General features: G+C 40.3%; 2 protein-coding genes across 3 annotated transcripts in view; one reads left to right on the top strand and one right to left on the bottom strand.

Annotated features, from left to right (window-relative positions):
• LOC119493289 (centromere protein P) overlaps positions 1-21,343 on the top strand; it is a 104,765-nt gene that overhangs the window by 51,821 nt on the left and 31,601 nt on the right. The window lies entirely within an intron of this gene.
• Positions 5,102-18,375, bottom strand: aspn (asporin (LRR class 1)). Its single transcript, XM_037778446.1, has 8 exons — positions 17,767-18,375; positions 13,523-13,786; positions 11,251-11,363; positions 9,047-9,260; positions 8,618-8,728; positions 8,276-8,369; positions 7,779-7,917; positions 5,102-6,583 (listed from the first exon to the last, which is right to left on the bottom strand). Exons 2-8 carry the CDS (start codon positions 13,740-13,742, stop codon positions 6,386-6,388), a joined length of 1,089 nt encoding a protein of 362 aa, XP_037634374.1. The 5' UTR covers positions 13,743-13,786; positions 17,767-18,375; the 3' UTR covers positions 5,102-6,385.

Genomic DNA, 21,343 nt, shown 5'->3' on the forward strand with positions numbered 1-21,343 from the left:
TGAAAGCTCCGAGTTCATGAGTTGTGACGTGTTTGTTTGACGTTGTCAGAAATGGCGAAGGCCATGGAAGTTCATTTTTTCAAGAAAACATAATAAGTGAATATATTTTAATTTTAGTCGTATATTGTAATTCTTCGTCATTTTATGTCTTGGGAAAATGTTGATATTCCCAACAACCTCATTTTCATTCTGCCTTTGTGTTTATTGCATTATGTTACCCGCTTGCTAGCTTACTAAATTGTTAGCCTCTGTGGTTTTTAGACTCCGACATTAACGTTAATATTGCCGTTGCTTAGCAGCGGTGTTTTCACGACTTAACCACTTGAACGCCAAGCATATGTGTATACAACTTTCCATGTTGTAAACACAAGCTTGCGAGTTTCATTTGAAGGCACTATTAGCACCAATGCTTTATTAACCTGAAGCTTTATAAGCCTAATATCATGTGTCCAAAAATGGATAATTTATTCTATCTGCAAAGGCACTCTTTATTTCAGGTGAGTCTAGGAGCCGTAAATGTTTTGGGAAAGTTATATACATGTATAACTTTGTCATGTGACAAGTTTCTGACTATTGACAAGGACTGACTGCATAGATTAGTGACTGGCACTCTGTAGATTATTGGATTCTGATTGTTGCAATTAGGATACACAAGCTGTGTCATGCAAATTCAAGCAAAAGGAGGCTGCATTTCTGAGATGGCTTTCTTTTAGAAAGGGATAGACGTTGGCGGCAACTGAATTGGGACATAATTAACATGTAGAGCATCCACATATCGTTGATCAGTTTATTTTTCTGACTAACTTCTAGCTTAGAGACTCGTTTGTGCAGAATAAGAAGCTGGTAGAGAGAAAGGGTGGAGACAGGAGAGGAGATGAATAAAGTAGAAGATGGACTAAAAGCAGAGGGTGAAAAGAGGTAAAAGCCCTGAAGTAAGGACCATTTTATTTGTGTGTGTGTGTGTGTGTGTGTGTGGCTGTGAGACGTGGCAGAACGAGGCCTGGCCAACCGGCAGATCTGTTCCATATGTTTCCTGGAGAAAGAGAGAGAGGCAGCTCCCCTCCACCCCACCAGCAGCACGAGTCTACATTTAAAAAGACAAAAACAGTCGAGAAGCAAACCATCCGTTGTTGTACTGTACTTTAGCTCAGTCTCGCTTTCTGTGGACTGTAGATATCAGTTTCAGGTAAAGATGTATCCGAGAAAGGCAGCTGGCAGGTGTTGGGTTTCTGGGAGTCAGCAGGGAGCTGGCTGCTGTTTGACAGGGGCCTCCCAGAGAGACTGAGAGGGCAAAGAAAACACACACACCCCGTCACGTTTTCACATTGCTTTCATCAAATTCATCATTCCTGTGAGTGTGCGTTTCACTGTTTGAATTGTTTTTGTCAGCGAGGCAAGAATGAAGAACTTTGTGTGTCCAGCACCAATGATTGATCAGCACCTCCCAAAATATATTATATCTAACTACAAAGCAAGGAATCTCTGTCTGTCTGTCTGTCTGTCTGTCTTTTTGTATGTCCTTTGCATATCTCGAGAACTGCTCATCCGATCGAGTTCACACTTGGCGGGTTTATTGCCGTGAAGTGCTTTGTAGAATTTGATGCAATTTGGACTCGTGACACATTCGGTATTAGTAAACTTTGCGGGGGCGGAGCTTCAGCGCTCTGCTGGGGAGCATGTCGTCCGCAGCGGGCAGACCACGGCGGCGGCTCATGCAGTTAACCTTTGCTGCTGGATGCTGGATATTACGTTACAACCAAACTCTTCTTAGCTTTCCTGGAGTCAAAGAGTGATGAGCGGTTCGACACTGCTGCAGGCAGCACTTCCTTGGGGTCAAGCAATCAGTCCTCTAATGGCATTTGCAAGATTTCACAGCGCAGAAGGAAAACAACCGATCAAAGCCGAGCAGTCTCTAACGCAGCTTTCAATCACTGCTCGCGAAACTCGCAAACTCCAGTCAAACTAGGCAGCACTGATCAAATATGAATCAAGATTCTGCTACTGTAATGCCTATTTCTCTCCTCAAATGTTTTCAGAAACATCTTGTAATGTACTGTTTAGCTGAGAAAGTTTGCTCCGTCCGGTGGGCAGTGCTTGGTTTTGGCTTGACTGTTTTCAACATGGCGGTCGGGTCACAAACTTTCTCATTACCCCAGTACTCCCCTTGCGTTACTTTTGGACAGGTCAGGGATGGCGTGTCAATATACGCTTGTTACATGCATAGTGTTCTTTCAAAATAAACTTCCATTTTCACAGGAAGTTGAAGCAACACAACCACTTAGTTAGGTTTAGGAAACGGTCGTGGGGCACTTACCAAACGGCGGTATTTTACGAGTTTTATTGCACCTCAATTCAGCATCTACGTATCAGTTTAATAGAAAGAGGAGCATCTGTATTTTTGACGGTATTGAAAATCATACCTTCGGGATTTCTAAACTCTGTAATACCTTTATACCACACAAGCCTAGCAGTGATACCTCATACAGCCCGTAGTGATGAACCCACAGAGAATTGTTACCAACTCTGCTGTTCCAGTCAGCTACACAGTGTTTTTGCAGGCATTACGACCCACAGCATTACTGTTTTGGTTCACTGTCAGCACTATTAGGATGATATGCCAATGTTGTGTTGACAGCTTGTTGTGCTGCCACCTAGTGGCTCCCAAAAAGTAAATTAATGCAGGTTTAAAGAATTAATGTAGGCTATTCCAATGTCCCAACCTAAGCAAAATATCAGCTGAGATCGGCTTCAGCTGACGACCCTCTTAAGGATTAGCGGGTCTATAGCTAATGGATGGATGAAAATAATATTGTCCATTTGCTGCTTTAGCCTCACCCGACATTACTCAACAAATAGCTACAAAACAAAAGATTACACATAATCCTTAAAATCCATAAAACCAAATCCATTTTTGTATCAGTAAAATCACAGCAGCCTACAAATACTTTTTATCAAGTAGGAAAATAACATGTCAGCTCAATCTGCTGACAAGACTCAAATGATATTGTTTTTTATTGATGAATCTGAACAGACATCCAGTATGTTGTTGGGGTGGGTCCTGTTTGCCATCTCTCTTCATTAAAGGAAAAGTTTAAAAAGAAGTGAGCTGGTTAGATGAAGAGCTGCAGGTGCTCTCTGCAGTTTGGGTAAATCGGATAGGCAACACCTTACTGTGTCCTTCCAGTCGTATGGAAAACCTTTCATGTAATGCTAAATTATGGGTTTTCTGATCATGGCTTCTAGGGCCAAATGTTTTACAATAATTAATCAATTATCAGTTATAACACCACTACTTTAAACCAACAACAACAACCTAACAACAATATGCGATTGAGATACAACAGAGCAAAATCCATCCACTGATGAAGACAGTGTGATACAGTTGAAAGCTCTGGAAAAACCTTATAACTGAACCTTGATTTGGCATTGTTTTGTTATAAACAATTTACTCAAGAATGAAAGTTCTCTTCCTTTTTGTTGTTTTTTGTTACTTTACCACCCGCCTTAGATCATTTTTGTCCCATCACATAAGTTGCAAAAAATATTCCCTCCATTCAGTGAGTCTGTATTTTAAACGTTCTTCCTGTAACAGTTTTTCATGGCGATCCAGGTCTGTAATACACAACACAACGGTACTGGATCAAGGCTACCTTCAACCCTGCAATGCACCTCAGTGGCTCCATCTTTACAAATGTATCTTTGTTTGTTCAAGCAGAGATCCCAACATTTCCTAAGATACCAAATCTGTCATGGTGAATTTGGGGAAACGTGAATAAAATGAAGACATCCACAATATTTCCATGTGATGAAATGGTGCAGCTATAAAAAAAAGAAAAAAAAAGAAAAAACATGAAGTCTTTTGCATCAATACTAACTGTAAATATTGTATTGTACAGTATTAACAAAATGTTATAGCATTTACAAGACCTCTCATGCTTTCAGCATTTTCTAAATACGTCTGGCAACTAGAGTGAGAGAAAGTGAGTTCCTTATTTTAGAAGTAGTGGTAGAGTGGACAGACTTGGCATTTGTAGCAAAGCATAAAAAAAACATAGCAAAATTGAGTGAAATGGTTTACTGCAGAATAGAGGGACACTCCCTCCTTAATTGTCTTCATTCTTCTGGATAAATCTCCAGACCTCCACTGACACTAAGAGAACTACCTTAACTCTTTAGTGTGCAGTGACGCCTGCTGGTGGATAAAGGAACTGCTCAAATGGTATTTATCAGCCTCAACCATGGAAACCGGCATTGGTCCCAGTAACAACATTTAGCTGGAGTGAGAGAGGAGAACTCACTTTTTCTAGGTATAAACTACTACTACCACTATGCTCATGATTTGTATTTTCAAAGGAAAGACACTGGCAGACAGAGCCTATAATATTTAATAATAAACTAAACAATTAATGTGCTGTGTATTGGCAAGAATCTGGCGATGTGATACTTATCAAGATAAAATGGTTACTAATTAATACATTGCGATACTGTAAGCAAGGCGGTATAGTGACATTTTTTAAATCTAATTTTAGGAAAACTGTAAATGAAAAATGTAAGTTGATTTTCTTTTGATTGACTATCATTTTGATAATCTATTAATTATTGGGTGGACAGTACAAGGCATTTGAGGATGTAACTTTGGGCTCGAGAACTTTTGATGGACATTTTTCACTATTTTCTGACATTTTCTAGACTTAAACAACTATTGATGACTACGTTTAATGATTAACGTTTTTAAATAACGTATACGTTATTTAAAAACGTTAATCATTAAAGTTGTTGGTTGCAGCTCCTCGAAGAATGTAATCCACATATGACTCTCTCCATTTGGTTTGAGATCTAAAGGTAATTGAACACAATTTTCTCTTTTTAAAATCAATTCATCCCCGCCTTCGCCCAATGTCAGCTGGGATCGGCTTCAGCCCCCTGCGACCCTGAATAGGATAAGCGGTTACAGATAATGGAATGGGATGGAAAATTCAATTAATGCAATGTCTGGAAGCTATGTTGACGATTCCCAATCTTCAGTAATCAACCTTTTTTATCTGCTTATATCTTCACAACCAGTACCTTGCCCATTGATTTTTGCAGATACTGTCTTTCATTCAAGCTTTGTCTGATTTATTAATTCAGATTCATTCATATAGCTTTAAATCACATGTTTGTCTTGTAGGACAAGAGGATATGACAATAATAGCTCGAACAACAAAATCAAATGTTAACTTTTCAACTCAAACCCACTTTCATTTTGACAAATCTTAACAACATAAATGGGGAGGTGTTTCAGGTTTATTTAAAGACATACTAAATAAATATAGCACCATTTCAGAGGAGAGAGCGCTGGAGGAAACAGGAACATGTTTCCAGCTTGGGAATTACATTACCTTCTTATGATCTCATAATAACGGTTCACTTGGTTGCTATAGTTCATTAAAACAAAGTGACGTTTTGGGTTTAAATCAAGGACAATGTATAATCCAGTCTGACGTGTAGCTTCCAGCTTCTAAATAAAGACAATACAGACATGCAGTGAGATAATATAAAACATCCACATAAAGACAGACATGGGGCTTCAAATTTACTTATTGCACTAAATAATGCCAGGGTCATTCATTGACTGTACAGACAGAAAATATGTTTGAGTGGTTTTTAGGCTCTCGTTATGTTACAGCTCTGGCCATATAGTGACTCTTCAATGATGATTACCATGTCTCAACTTAAAAAGGGCATAAATATAATATATAAAGAAATAGCAAATGAGGGGAAAGTATTTTGTTCGTTGTTGTTTAGAAGACAACTTAAACTTGGAAATATTTCTACTCCATGTCTCATTAAAATATGTCTTATTTTTAGACTAGAAAGAAAGAAACTAAAAGGATATTTTGTTGTAAATGCATCAGCATGTAGTACTACTCAAATCAGGTCATTGGGTGGTTTTGCTCTAAAAGTGACCAGAGGGAGGCGCTTTATTTCTGGGAAAGTTTACACTGCAAAAGTTGAGGGACTAAAACTACAGATCACCTCACAGAATAACTCACAAAGGCAGGCAGGGCGCTTGTGTTGAATTCCATTATTATTATTATATTATTATGTCCTCCTCCCCCTATACACTGTCTTTTCAGCACCGACATCTTATTTTTTTGTTTGTTTGTTTTTTCCCTAGCCAAGTACTTTTATGTGTAAATTGTACCAACATTCAACAACATGTACTACACTTTCTAATATACATCAATATAATGACATTTTCTCTCATTTCCTGAACACTTTAGGAATCCAGTTTCATCTTGTTTTATCTATCAAAATTATTTTCAGCTCCTTCCTTATACTGTAGCAAGGACAATGGCAGTTCTCCATTTCTGAGCTGTCTTGAACGCAACGTTTACACTCCCTACTTTCTGAAGTTTCCAAGCTGAACGCCCCTCCGTCCGGTCACACAGCGAAAGGTGGCCGGCTGGATGTCCCAGTATTTAACAGGATTGGCAAACAGACTGATGCCTGTGTACAGGTTCTTCTTGTCACTGGGCCTGATGGGACAGAAGTCGTTGACTCCCACGTTGCTGATTTTGTTGCCATGGAGGTAAATCACCTAAACAGACAGAGAGGATTGGTTTTATAATTATATTTAATATAGTTATTTTTCTGCTTTGTCAGTAAACATCCATGATTGGAAGTCCTGTTCTAGTTCTTGGAAAACCAAGATCACAACCTTTTAGACCAGGAAATAAAGACTGAGTTGGAAAGTTAGGCATCATTTTATAGCTCCAGTTTGCTGAGTTGAAGGAAACTGATGGCTTGAGATGGCTCACAAGTAACAACTTTACTCTTCCCCTTCATTCCTCACGTCAGCATAGTATAAGTTGCACATCAATGATTGCAAGAAGATTTTAGTTGTTGCTGCCCTTTCTTCAACATGTACTTACACTACACTCTGAGATTCAGGAAAAAGCAGAAAGGGTATCTTTTGAGGGTAAGATGGAGTATGAGATCAACAGGTGGTGGATTGGTGCAGCATTGGCAGTAATGCAGGCGCTGTACCAGACCATCGTGGTAAAATAGGGAACTGACCCTCCTCGATTTAGCAGTCGAGTTATGCTCCAACAATCTACGATGATAAACGAATGAGAAATGAATGAGATGATGGATACAAGCAGCTGAAATGAGCTTTCTTTGTAGGGAGCCTGGGCTCAGTCTTAGAGACCAGGAGGTGAGGAACACCGACATCTGGAAGGAGCTTTGTGTAAAACAGCTGCTCCTTTGCAGTGAGAGGGAGGTTGCTTAATAGGAGCCGCTTGAGGTGGTTCAGTCATGTGATTAGGATGGTGTACATGGGAACCTAGGATACTCTAGGATGAGCTGGAGGACATGGCCTGTGAGAAGGAGGTCTAGGCTACGTACCTTATTTAGCCTCCCGCTACTGCAACTTTTTGGAATTCTATCTATTATTCTATCTAAATCTCTCTGCGTCCAGTACAGAGATGGGTCCAGGTCATGTTTAGCATAGCTTTGCATTAAGAGAAAAAGTTTACCTTCAAAGCTGTCTGATTTATAGACATAGAAATATAAAAAGGAGACATTTTTGCGTTAGCAGAAGTTAGCGTTGGAGCTGTTTGTTGACAACAACAACTTCTAGGCGCAGTGACTCCACGCAGCATCTCAGTAGTCCTGCCCACACAGTGTGGTTTCCAGCTTTGAGCCCTGTCCTAATTGCCAGCTGACTTTGTCAATTTTTTTGTGACATGCACTTTAGTCTACTGATACTCATCAAAGTGTTTGTATCTCACCTGGAGGTAGCGCAGAGAGCTGAGGCTCGGTGGGACCTTTTTCAGACGGTTGTTGTCCAGGTTGATCTGACGGATGCTCGGGATGTTGGCAAAGCTGCCATTTTCTACATACTTGATCTGGTTAAAACCGAGTCCTAGCCTGCAAAAATTGCAAAAGGTAGACAGGGTTGACAGGTACAGTATCACCACTTGTGAATAAAAATCATCAACACTGCAGAAATTAATAACCGAAGACAGTTACACATCAAATAACAAACTTACCGATACTTTAACTTCACATTCTAACTTGCACATAAATTTAGCCTTCTTTTTTTAGAGATAAAAAAAGAACTTCTGAATTGTAGACTTTTGTATAAAGGTTCCTGGCAGCTTAAAGGACACACATAATGTTATATGAAATCTTTGTTAATGTACAAAGCACTCAAATTGGAGTTTTGAAGAAGAGTCTTAATTTGAACAAGAGTCCGTTTGTAGGATGAAATGTGGCTGGTTTTCACCTCTGCAGGTTTTTATATCTGATGAAGTCTTCTATTTCCACCTTAGCGATCTTGTTGTAGTCCAGGTTCAGGTCCGTGATGGAGGACGGGAGGTCTGGGAGATACAAATCACACCAAACATAACCAATGTAATGGGTATATTAAGCATATTTCACTTCATTACTTGCTTTAAAAACATGTTAAATCCAAGCATCATATTAACAAACATTAGCAGTGTTTTTGCCTCATTTAGTTGTGCACTTGGGGTCCAGTGTAATACTGTAGGTGGTTGACTAGAGGAGAAAGAAGAGTGTACCATTCATTTGTTTAAAGAAGGATAGCATGAGGTGAGTGATATTCTACCTTTTGGTACAGCAGTTAGTTTGGCCTCTGCTATACCGATGTACAGGGTCGACAAGCCGTTAAAAGCTCCCAGCCCAATCCCACTGTTGGCCAGAGGGTTGGCGCCCAGCTCTGTTGGGACAAAACATCTGCTTTAATTATTAATGATCCATTATATCACCTGACTACCGTAGAGAACAAACATCAGTTTGAGGACTTTCTGGCAGGGCTAAGTATGCAGTTTACCATTCAAACCAAATACTACAGTGTAACTGTTTATTCATTACCTCTCTCTGGTTAAAGCATTGTTAAATCAATGGAATGAACAGCTGCAGTGTTTGGGTTGAGTAAAAGACCTGCAGACATCTCCTTGGCAAAGCTGGACACCCCTGGCATATGAGAACATTGATTATTGCTAATCTGATACAGGAAGTTGGAACCAGGTCTTACCCAGCACATGGAGTTTCCTCAGGCCTTTAAATGCATCCTTCTGGATTCTGTTGATCTCGTTTTCATGGAAGCGGAGCTCGATGACGTTGGGAGGCAGGTTTGCGGGGATCTCAGTCAGCATGTTGTAGGAGAGGTACAGCAGTCTGAGATGGTCCATGTTTCTGAAGGCCTTGGGGTGAATCTTGGAGATCTTGTTATTGATCAGAAAGAGGCCCTGATGTAGGAGAAAGGAATCAGAATAAAATATAGTAGATTCAAACTGGGTTTGTCGAACTACTGTTTCCAAGGTCAAGAATGGACTTTCATGATCAACATTCAACCCGTGTATGGTAAGATAGAGAATATTAAAGGTTTCTTTAACATCTTTTTGGGGGATTTTTGGCATCTAGTAGTGTGGTTGCAGATTGCAACCAACTGAATACCCATCCACTCACTCCTCCCTTTCCAAGACTGTAACATGAGCTTCCGAATGCAAAGCCGTAGTAACGCCATTTGCCTTGCTCAGAGGCCAATTCTTACCATAATAACACTACTGTAGGAGCAACGGAAGTCAGATGGCGGCTGGCGGTACCACAGTTTTGCATTCTGCAGCTCACATTACCACAATTTCACAAACAGGTTGGAGAACTACGGTGGCATTCAGGTAACGTAAAAAGTGAAAGTGTTTGGTTTGTCCATTCTGGGCTATTGTAGAGACATGGTGGAGCAACATGGCAGGCTCTGTGAATATGACCCGCTCCCTATGTAGATATGAAGGGCTCATTCTAAGCCAACGACAACATCCCCCGAAGATCCCCCCCAATGCTACACACTGGCCCTTTAATATAAAGCTTTTTTTTGCTTTGAGCATACTTTTGTTTCTTTACATTGTACTGTATTTGAATAATGAGACTCCAAACTAAGATTTGATGAAAACAAGCATCAACGAACAGAATCAAAGAATTGGTCAAACGAAACTCAACCCTGTTCAGGGTCAGGTCAGCTGCACCATTCAACACTTGATGACATGTCACTGTATTAGCACAGAGCTGCAGATTGTTCTCACTGTTTGCTTTGATGCAGTGCAGTATTATCCAGAGTAGAGCTTGATGTGGTTTATTCCCAGCTGGGAAAACATCAGCTAGATCAAAGACAGGCCCTCTGCCAGCGTCCCTACTTCTTAACAGATTGACCATAATCTCGTAAGGCTGCAGGCTGCATTTGGACTGATATTAGTGAGCTGTTTCTTCTTATCTGGTAACTTTAAAAGCTACAAGATGTTATTGCCATTCACTTGTATCTTGAGTCTGAATGTGGCTCATTTAAAGCTCTGGATCAAATCTAAGCATTTCATAGATGGAAGTAGTAGGATGTCATTGGTTTAACACTGGATCTGTTGTCTTGCTCTGGAAGTATTTGTGAACACGCTGTTTTCTGTTTCTGGGATGTCTAGTGCTGATCTAGTTGTTGGTTTTGGCTATAGAGACGCCAATGTTGGTTGTAGAAACAAAAACACATATTTTCTATGATTCTGAATCGATTCACAGATTCTAAAATAGATTTTTATACATGTTGATAACAGTATGTCAACGTAAAGATGTGTACACAGATTGCGTAATGGTTTGTTTTTCACTCGCTCTAAACGCAATGTTATGCTTCAAGTCTATTTCCTTCCTTTTTTACGTGTGTAACTACAGTGATTCTGTGTTGGGCTCTGAGCGCTGCCAAAGCATGGGTGAGCACTTAGGCATAATTCTATGAATGCATCCTGTGTAGACACTGACAGAGGACTGAAACTGCTGCTGCTGCTCTAACAAGTGGCTTTCACCATACGGGCTCTGTGTAGATGCGGTGTTGGTCTTGTTAACAACTAAATCGAAATATATCCATCTTGTTTAAGCTTGAAGAAGCCAGTCTCTCAGGTTGTCACATGGTATGTGGTCAAGATTTGAATTGGTCAAATTTGGAGTTCGGATGCAACAAAATGGAACTGAACTGAACTCTACAGTACACACCGATACAGTAATTTAACATTTCTTGCAGCACATGTCTGGTTCAGGTGTGTGCAGGAGATGTGACTTAAACAGAATTAGATGGATTGATTCATTCTTTACTTCTTTAACTTCAGACATGCCTGTTGTTTATGTCTGTTTAAGGTTAACGGGAAGGGGTTGTGGTATTCATTAATGTGTGCAGGGTAAACCAGGTCTGAAGGTTTCTCTTACATAAAGCTTGTGGAGGCCTTTAAAGTCGTTCTCCTTGATCTCAGTGATATCATTGTTTTGGAGGTCTAGTATCACAGTGTCTTCAGGAATCTTCTCAGGAACAGCGATCTGACCTGTTGGCAGAAACACAAACGCCTGATTCAAGACCAGAGTTGGACCAAAAGGGATGAAAACCCATGTGTGCATATAAAATACTTGCTGATGTTAAACTCCAGTCAGGTCTCAAATGATGTATCAGTGATGCTCTGATTCAGGACATCTGATAAATCAGAAACAAGGCCGCGCAGCATAGTTTAAGAAGGTCTGGTTAAGAGAATTTGGTAGTGACTTGCCGGATGTATTCAGTCTACAATTGTGGCAATGAGCCCCAGGCTTTGTTTTTCAGGTATGGATGGCAATGTTGTAGTAAAGAGAATGTCATGAGATTGAAGTCAGTCAGTGAGGGAGGGCCCTGCTTTACTGTAAGTGAAACAAACATCGGCTGCACCACATACCGTTCACCATCATTTGATAGAGGAAATAGTCAGAGTGCAATAGCTAGGATGTGCCAATCCAGAGAGGGAATGAGATCAAATTGCTGTTTTTTTCTGGTAAATTGGACAAAATAGATATTAGGAGGTGTAATGTGATTCTGTGACACCCCAGTATGTTTTACTTTTTACAAAGGTTTCACACCAAACCAAATAGTTTGCTTTAAGTAGTTTGTTGAATGAAGCGCAGCACATCATTCTACAAAGTAGCTAAGTAGGATGCAGCAAACTAAATCAGAATTTTGTTTATTTTCCGACGTGTTATCCCCATCCTCTCTCCTCTCTGATATTTTCTTCTTTATTGAAAAATGTTACCCAAGTCTTGGAAGGATCAGTCAGTACATTAAGAGATGCACAAATGAACTTCTCCTCCATTCTTCTCAGTGAAATTGTTGGCACCATAACTTCCTGTCCAATGCAGAATCTCATTTGACATATGTTGTAGAGGTCAGCATATTTGAGCTAAAAGTTCTATTTAGTTGAAGTTAGGGGTGTAAGAAAATATCGATACACATCAGTATCGCGATATTATGTTTTGAGATACTGTATCGATTCTCCAAAACACTGTTTTGATTTTTAATTAACCTCTTGAAAATCTGACGACCCACCGGCGGACCCAGACACTATTCTGTCTTTCGGAGGTTGTAACGGGCTCTGGAGTGAAGATACTGGTATCATATGAAACTAAAAAATCTAAGGAATCCAATGGTACCAACCATGCCATACTTGCATGTCAAGAAGGAGGCTAAATAACGCTCCAACCTTCCGCAAAATGGCGAGGGGAAAACTGGCATGGCCATTTTCAAAGGGGTCCCTTGACCTCTCATCTCAATAAATGTGAATGAAAATGGGTTCAATATAGGTACTACCCACGAGTCTCCCCTAAACAGACATGCCCACTTTATGCTAATTCCATGCAGATTTTTTTTGCATGCAGTATAAATGTGTTATTTTCACCTATTCTAAAAGGTGTCTTTTAATATTTCTGCATTGGGTCCCTAAACAGTCTAAGAATTGTATAAATTGGGTATGACTGGAAAGTTGAGAATATTGTGGCTCCAATGAGTCCAATTGTATTTGTGTGTGATGATGTTAGTCACCATAGTAGCCATTTCACATAGTGACTTTTTTTTACTCAGCTTTTATACATACAGTGGTGTGTCTTACTATGACAGTTTTCCTAAAATTAGATTTGAAAAAAAACGCAATATATCGCCTTGCTTACACTATCGCAATATATGGCAATATATTGAATCATTGTCCCTGTATCATGATACATATTGTATCACCAGATTCTTGCCAATACACAGCCCTAGTGGAAGTTAGGTTAGGTGTGAAAACCCTCTTAGACTGCATTGCCAAGAAAGTTCACATTTCCTTTGATGCAAGATGTATCAAACAATGCTCATTTTCAAACCTGGCAGTTTCTAACATTCTTATCGTCACTTTCTGACGTAAAACAGTTTAGTAGTCGGGTAGTTCAGTATGAGATCATTTGTATGGTAGGGTGGGAAAGTCTAAAATTAGTCTCTTCATGGGATTTGTTTACAAAAAGAAAAATCTACAACAACACCAAACTTAAACTGATAATCTTAAATGGTGAACTTCAAACATTGTTTATAATTAGATAAAAGAACAAGCCATTATATCAGTATACATGAATGTAGCTCAGGGTGTCTTCAACACACTGTGTTTACAGTAACATGTGGATCCAGATGTGTCCATACTGTGTGTGTTCTCACCCATGTCGGAGCACTGCACCACTCTGGGTGAGCAATGGCAACCAGCCGGACAGTTCCCATCTGCATCATAATCGTCATCATCCTTGTCATCGTCATCGTCTTCATCGCTTGAATCGGCCATCATGATGTCATAGTTTTTCATGAAATCCATGACATTGATTGGCTCGTAGGGTTTGGCATTGCCTAGCGCCAGCAGGCAAAGCAGGAGGAAGATCCTCATGGTTTTATTAGACGACTGGTCCGTGAAACTGCAACCAGGGAGAGCTGAGGGAGAAGACAGAGTTTAGGTTAGCTCTAAAACTAACAGAAAGGACTAGACTGTGACGTCATGGCTCTGAGGAAATAACTCGTCCAAGCAGTGAAATGCTTTTTGTTTGTTTTTCCTGAAGTTTTATTCCAACAGCAACAGAACAGAGATGCAGAACCCTGTAGTTTACCTCAGTTGACATTGTCCAGATGAATGACCCACTGTAATGGTATTACCAAATGAAGATGCTGTGATTGTTCCAATTTCACTAGCTGTCACATACAGTGGCACTTTTTAGAACATTTTTAGAAGTTGGTCACCTGTGTGTAATCTCGCCGTCTTTCTCAGGATGGCTTTGAAATGCATACAGCAAACGACTAATTCTACACAATGTTTGAAAAGAGAATAAGGAGGAGCTTCACAGCATCTATTTTTCTATCCATTTTAACAACTTCAATGATGAGGGTATTGTTTTAAGAGGTCTTTATAGGTACAAAGTTTAGCAGCAACACAACAAGACCCGACCTGATTAGACTGAATATAATTTGGACCCAGCCAGACTTGAGTCTCGGGTCGATCTCAGTTACTAGGAGCCATTGTTTATTGTATACTCATTGTCCCATGTCCAAAACACAAACTCACAGTGCCATTTAAATGCAGCTTCACATGAACATCTGCTACTGTATGTTTTAGAGAAGAGGTGCCCAACCCCATCAAGGAGTCCTCACAAAATAAACTCTAAGGAATCACAAGGGAATAATAAGATTGGAAAGATTACAAAGTTGTGCTACACAAAAGGCTTTTCCCCAACTTTTGCTTTTTTGATTTAAATTCCATCACTAGGTTTGTGTTAATTCCTTCCTAAGTTCCTAATTACTACCAACTAGTTTCAAACTAGTGATTTACTTTCACCATTAAAAGTTAAGAAATGTCTCAACCATGTAATTATTAATGTATAAATCAGTTGCTAGGAAACATAACATACAGACACACATAGACACACCCACACACACAAACAGCTCACCTCCTTCTAGTACACGGCCGCTCATTGTTAGAGAGATTAGACCTCAGCTGTTTTACCCTTATTACAACTAAGACTCATCAACTCCTTCTCTATACACTTAAGCTCATTTAAGTCCTTGTGCTAAAATTCTCATTTTACACCTTTCATGGCTTACACTATATTTTGCACCCTTTATCCCTTTCCTATTATTCCACCTCCTCATACTCCTTCAGTTGCTCCTTCATATAAAGTTAAGCCAGCAATGCTGTTCAGCTCCCAACTGTTCATCAAGCAATACAGCAGCCAGCAATCCCACCACAATTTCTTCTGAAACCGCATTTTCTAGTTATTATTGATTATTATTGACGACTAACATGTAATCAGTAAAAGTAATCTGAAAAGTAACTATAGCTGCCAAATCAATGTAGTGAAATAAAAAGTACTTATTACATATATTCCTCTCTTGTTGTTGTGACCAAAACCTTGTTGAGCATAAAAGCGACTGGCCCTCTCTAGAGCCATTTGGAGCAGAGCCAGTGCTCAGTGTGTGTGTGTGTGTGTGTGTGTGTGTGTGTGTGTGTGTGTGTGTGTGTGTGTGTGTGTGTGTGTGTGTGTGTGTGTGTGTGTGTGTGTGTGTGTGTGTGTGTGTGTGTGTGTGTGTGTGTGTGTGTGTGTGTGTGTGTGTGTGTGTGTGTGTGTGTGTGTGTGTGTGTGCGTGCGTGCGTGCGTGCGTGCGTGCGTGCGTGCGTGCGTGCGTGCGTGCGTGCGTGCGTGCGTGCGTGCGTGCGTGCGTGCGTGCGTGCGTGCGTGCGTGCGTGCGTGCGTGCGTGCGTGCGTGCGCGCGCGCGTGCGTACGTGGGAAGTGAGTTATGAAGCAAGAGTGAGAGCGGTGGCGACAGGAGAGAGTTACGTTATCGACTTCGGCCAAAGCAGGGAAAGTTAACAGAGTTTGGTTTGTCCGTTCTGGACTACTGTAGAAACATGGCGGTACAACATGGCGGACTCTGTGGAGAGAGGACCAGCTCCCTATTTAGATATAAACGGCACATTCTATGGTAACGAAAACACAATGATTCTTATTATCAGGTTATAATATACTTAAGAAAACATACTTATTAATATTATATTCCATTTCTGCCAATAGATCCCCCTAAATGTTACACACTAGTCCTTTAAAGCAGTTCTTAATGCAAAAGGGGGTCCAACCTGGTACTAGCAAGGTGTACCTAATAAAGTGGCCGGTGAGTGTATATCTGCTAAGTAGTTTGAGTGCTTAATTGAATTTGGTAGCATTAGATTTGTTGGAGCCAAAACTGTGTAAAACTGCAGTAACCGTTATTCTCCACAGTGCGAATGTCACCTCAGATAAACCAAAACAGTTTTTAGTGCTCCAGTTGAGTTTCAGTTTTACCGCCCTCACATTAACCTGATTGAGGAATGTATTGCTAAAACAGTGCATGGTGAAAGGACACACAAAGTCCTTCAGTGATCGGTTTCAATAAGCGCTGCTGTTTTTTCTATCAGTGTTTCCACGAAGCTCCGAAAACCTCTACTGGAAATGAGATCTTGCAGCCAACATAAATGTTTCTCCAGCGCTCACCTATTCAGCATCTGTGGTGATTCACAAAATGATTTATACATCTTCCTCTATTACACATACACACAGCCAGCAGTGAGGTCGACGTCGTCTGGTTGCGTGCTTCTGGTAATCTTGATGGATTCTGAGGCCCTTGGGTCCTCCCACAAGTATGTGGTGGTGGTCGAGCATCCTGCTGCGACAGCAAATACCGCTAAGCGTCGACCCTTCTTCTGCACCCGGACTGCCTTTTGTTCCACATGTGCACATTTAGCACAATAGAGGCTGTTTTCTTGATGTTTGTTTTGCAACTAGGCTTAATGAGTTTTAGCTTGAATAACTTGGCATAAGTTGGAGATAATTCTCTTGTTTATTGTGTTTTCCTTTCGCTTACTCAAACAAGTCTTGAGAACCAATCCAATAAATCTGACCTCACTCCAGTCAGACTGGGGATGATGCAGTGCTTTTGTTTACAGTCTGAATTATACTTCATTCTCTAGAGGTTTGCATATCATAAAACATCCAAACCCCCTTATCTCTGCTGTCGCCATCAGGACTCACATACTGTATATGTCCCTACCAATTATGGGTGCATCTCTCTTATTTTTATATGATTGGGGTAATCGTTAAGTCTATAAAATGTCAGAAAATAGTGAAAGATTTCCACCCAAGTTAAATAAATTTCCATCCCAGTTCGATAGAGTTCAAGTCGTGTCTTGTTTATGTCTGACCAACAGTCCAAAATCCAAATATATTTAGTTCACAATGATATAAAGCAAAGAGAAACTGTAAATCCTCCCATTGGGGAAACTGGAACCAGAGAATATTTGTCAAAAAATGCTGGAATGAAATTTGAAGTGAGTCAGACTGATTTCCCTCGTGTGTTTGTATTTACGGTTCATAATGAATCGTTCTCCATATTCTCCAAATTACTTTGCATTTTTGTGAAATGAGATCTTATTGACTCCAGGCAAGTAACACACGAAAGACTGCAGCATTCAATATAAAACCCAATCATTAAATATCATCTTCCCTTCCCACACTATGTGGTTCACTTAAAAGACAATCCACAGGCTTCCACAGAACATTACTGTAAATTCATCTTGTTGTGCTCTAAAATTCGCATGCAAATCAAACTCAGAAATAACTTAATTTAAAATATTCTCTCTTAAAATGCATCAGTTTTTCCCACAATACAGACCCAGATCAGCTGGTGAAATGAAAATATTCAGACTAAAATCTGCAGCCTAGTCCTGTGGCTCCTCTGAAACGTCTCCATCAGCAGAGGGTCTTGTAAACTGACCTAAACACATCAGAGATGCTGCATTCTCTGGAAATTTAAAATACCAGATCGACTAGATAAAAACGTAAAAAGATGAGTTAGTTTCTTTTGTTAATAAATGCAGGGTGTGTCCTACCTCAGCCGTCAGGTGTGTTTGTGTCCTGGTTTAAACCCCACTCAGTGAGCAGAGCAGCAGCAGGGTCCAGCTGGAAGGCTGAGAGTTGGATCCTCAGTCAATTCATTCCCAGTGAACGCAGAACAGCATCACCCTCTCTCACCAGAAATAAAAAAAAAAAAACCTGCCCCCAGAACACCCCCACCGATGGAAAACCACTGCTGTTAGGGTGAGAGGTTCAGTTTCAGTTAAGAGCTGTTGACTCCCTCAGTGATCACACCATCTGTACGTCTACATGTGAAAAGGCATTGTTAGGACTTTATGTCATGTGCTTTTCATTAGGAGCTTTGAAGTGATGCCAGAATCGTTAGCATCCGACTCCTGAATGCTCAAGTCTTTATATAGAAAATACCGGTAGGTCTGTCACCTCCCCTCCCTTTCACGGCCGGCTGCCATATTAAATATTTTACCTTAACATGAATGGTTCCTACACTAAGGCCTGCTGGCACTGGGTTAAACAAGGATAGTGGGACTGTACAGCTGCTGTAGCTGTTTGGGTTTTCTCAGTGAAACATCAACAGTTAGGACGGAGGTGAGCCGGCCCTGCAGGATGATGCCGTCTGAATTCCTTCATCTGGCGTCCCCATACTAACTGACTTCCCCAAACAAAGAGCCAAGGCTGCCATGTTGACCTACAGCGCATTTTGATAAGCACCTGTGAAGTGAGAATGTTTGAGATGTACTGATGCTTGTCTTCATGGTTAATAGGAAAGGATGAACTCGCTCCTTTTTACAATTTCTCCTAAACATCATTATGCAAAAATATGCTCAGAGTTGAAATGTCAACATAAAAACACGCTGCAACACTTTCTTAAAACCATCGGCCCTGAGGGAGTGAGAATACAAATATAGACTTTTCAAGACTTTATTTGCAATCCAGTGTCTCAATTTATTTACAAAGTGACATAAGCCCATTTTCCAATGCATCTCATCACTGTAAATGTTCTGGTGATAGTGCATGTTGGTCTTATGTATGAATAAGCGATCCGAGTAACAAGCAGGTCTGACCTGTAACATTTCTGTTATATTTTCATCACAGCTCAAATTGTGTCACAATAACAAAAATCTACAGCAATGTGAAATAGACAAAAAACAATTAAATGACCACCTTTATTAAGTGCACTCTAACATATAGTGCTGAAACAATTTGTCAATGAATCTATTCTTTTGCTTCTTCTTTTTGTTTCATATCATTTCAAATATAATATTTGAGAGTTTGGTATTATTGATGAGACACAACCAGCAAATTAATGATTCAACTTGTGCTCTGGGAACTTTTGATGGATGTTTTCACTGTTTTCTGACATTTTATAGACAAAATTCTTATTTGAGTAATCGACAATTTAAATGATAATGAAAATTATTGTTAGTTGCAGCCCCCAAAAAATGTATCACTCACTTTATCTCATGCAAGTCGTCACACACAGTGAGAGGGGGATGATGATCAATGATTAAGTCTCCAGTATAAAAGTATGTTTTTAAAACCATCACTGATGGAGCCTGTGAAACAACTGAGAACACTCTTCTTCTTCTTTGGTATTGTTTTCCAATTCTCCTCTTCTTCAGCAGTGATACTTCTCCTTTTGTTGACCAGTTGCCAAAAACAGTCTCACCGTGCATTGTGTATCTGTCTGTAATGCTGATAAAGCTGTGAATTTACTTTAACAGATAGATGAAACCAACGAAGGCTTATTTTGTCGTTTCATTTCTAGAAAAGTCGTAAACCGAAACTCGGAGCAGCTAGCATTATCTCACCCCACAGGCAATTACAATTACTGTAATTACCCCAGAGGCAATTACTGAATGACTTGTTGAGACAGATGAGTTTCAGCAGTGTACTCTCCTGACTTAAGGTGGTACAAGTTACCATCGGAGTCAGTAAGAACTACATTTCCTCCTTAATTGGAGACAGGAGAGGCAGAAGAGAAACAGAGGTGATGCTTTGCAACATCCAATCAACATGATTTGTTCTGTGTTGTGTTTTGCATGGTGTGTGTCTTAACAAGGCACAACAGGAGAGCCTAAATCTTTACGTTTGAGGCAGACATGAGAAATACCTCCCAAGAATGGAAAAGCTAACAGGAGTTTGCTCCCTCAGGGGGTTCACGTGTTATACTATTCCTTTTTCCATTCAGTGTTGGTATTTTCTGCTGAGCTGAGCTGGAACGGCACTCTGAAGCACAACTTCGGCAGAGCCAGACCGTGCAAATATGCCCTGGTTTGGCAGTCGGACAACCTGAAATGGGAGCGGGTCTGTGTTCTGGTTTCAGTGCATCTTCTTGGTGGGGAAACCATATTTTCCAATCATCAGAGATCTGGTTAAATCATCATGTCATCAGAAAGAAGCCTGTCGAGCTCTCCCTTGTTCAACATACTCTTTTAAGGAAATTCATAAACAAAAAAAACATCTTTAAGCAAATTTATCTTACCAGTAGTTTCCGACTCCCCCAGAAAACTGAATTACACATCACAAACACTAAGGCTCTCACTCTTCTTCACTGTTTAACCTCACATAGGTTTATCATCTGAAAGCTGAGATGCATCTCAAATGAATCTTCAGGTTCCCAGCTTTCAGATGATGTACACCACTTCTATGTGACATCTATTGCTGACCTGTCACCCCATAAAAAAGACAAAAACGGGTCTATGAGGGTCTCTTAGGGTTAAAGTACCAGCTTTAGTCCATCTACTTAACATTTCAAAAGGTCACTGTAAGCTACTATTATCTGATGATCATATTTATTATTCTCCTCTTAAAACCTCAGGCTCAGTTTACAGTTCCTCATTATCATAGCTTCATCGCTCTTGCTGAAACAATACCGTGTGATGAACCAGTTTTTAAGATGAAAGGAACCATTTTCCCAAATGTTGCAGGGATCTAATTAGAACCTGATGCAAACCTGTTTTCTGTGCACTATGAGAGGACACAGGCTTTGTCCTACGCTGTAAGGATCACTAGCCCACCAGTATATCCTATTGTGTTATGTTTCCCAGGATACTTGTATAGCCTGTCTCTCCAAAAAGTACAAAAGCAACCTTTTAAAATGTTGAACTTTAGTTTTGAGCAAGACGTTTGTCGTGCCGTCATCTTCTGTTCTTGGATCTTGCATGAAAACCTCATACTTCTCAGCTGACTGGTCTGCCACAGAGAGATTTAATTCAGTAGCTTCAATAGTCCAAAGAGGGATATTGGTTTTGTGGTAGTGAAAAAATCTATGGCGTAATTGTTGGAATTACAGTATTCAAACTGCAAATTAAATGTCGGAGATTATTTCCTGATGGAAGATGGTGTGCGTTCCTGATGGGAGGCGGTCAGGATGTCTCTACTCTCTCAGAATCTCATTCTTTCCAACCCAGCAGACGTCTGTGACGGCTCTGGACCGGCTGGAGCTTGTTTTTATGTTGAGAAGAATTTCCTCCATCTGAGCCTTCAAATGCCGGGAGTCACTGGGGCAACTTGCAAAGCGACGGTGCCAAGGAGTTGCCTCAGCGCTGTTGTTGCTTTAGTGCCACAGGAACATCTTCTTGCCAGGAAACG

Source organism: Sebastes umbrosus, chromosome 1 (assembly GCF_015220745.1).
Source record: "Sebastes umbrosus isolate fSebUmb1 chromosome 1, fSebUmb1.pri, whole genome shotgun sequence".
NCBI lineage: Eukaryota > Metazoa > Chordata > Actinopteri > Perciformes > Sebastidae > Sebastes > Sebastes umbrosus.

What these genes read in the sequence shown, in the direction of transcription:
- aspn (XM_037778446.1), bottom strand. Translation starts at nt 13,742, where the DNA reads ATGAGGATCTTCCTCCTGCTTTGCCTGCTGGCGCTAGGCAATGCCAAA. An exon ending in GAGGAAACTCCATGTGCTGG is followed by an intron (nt 8,729 to 9,046) that starts GTAAGACCTGGT and finishes TTGTCCCAACAG; the next exon opens with AGCTGGGCGCCAACCCTCTG. An exon ending in ACTAACTGCTGTACCAAAAG is followed by an intron (nt 8,370 to 8,617) that starts GTAGAATATCAC and finishes TGTATCTCCCAG; the next exon opens with ACCTCCCGTCCTCCATCACG.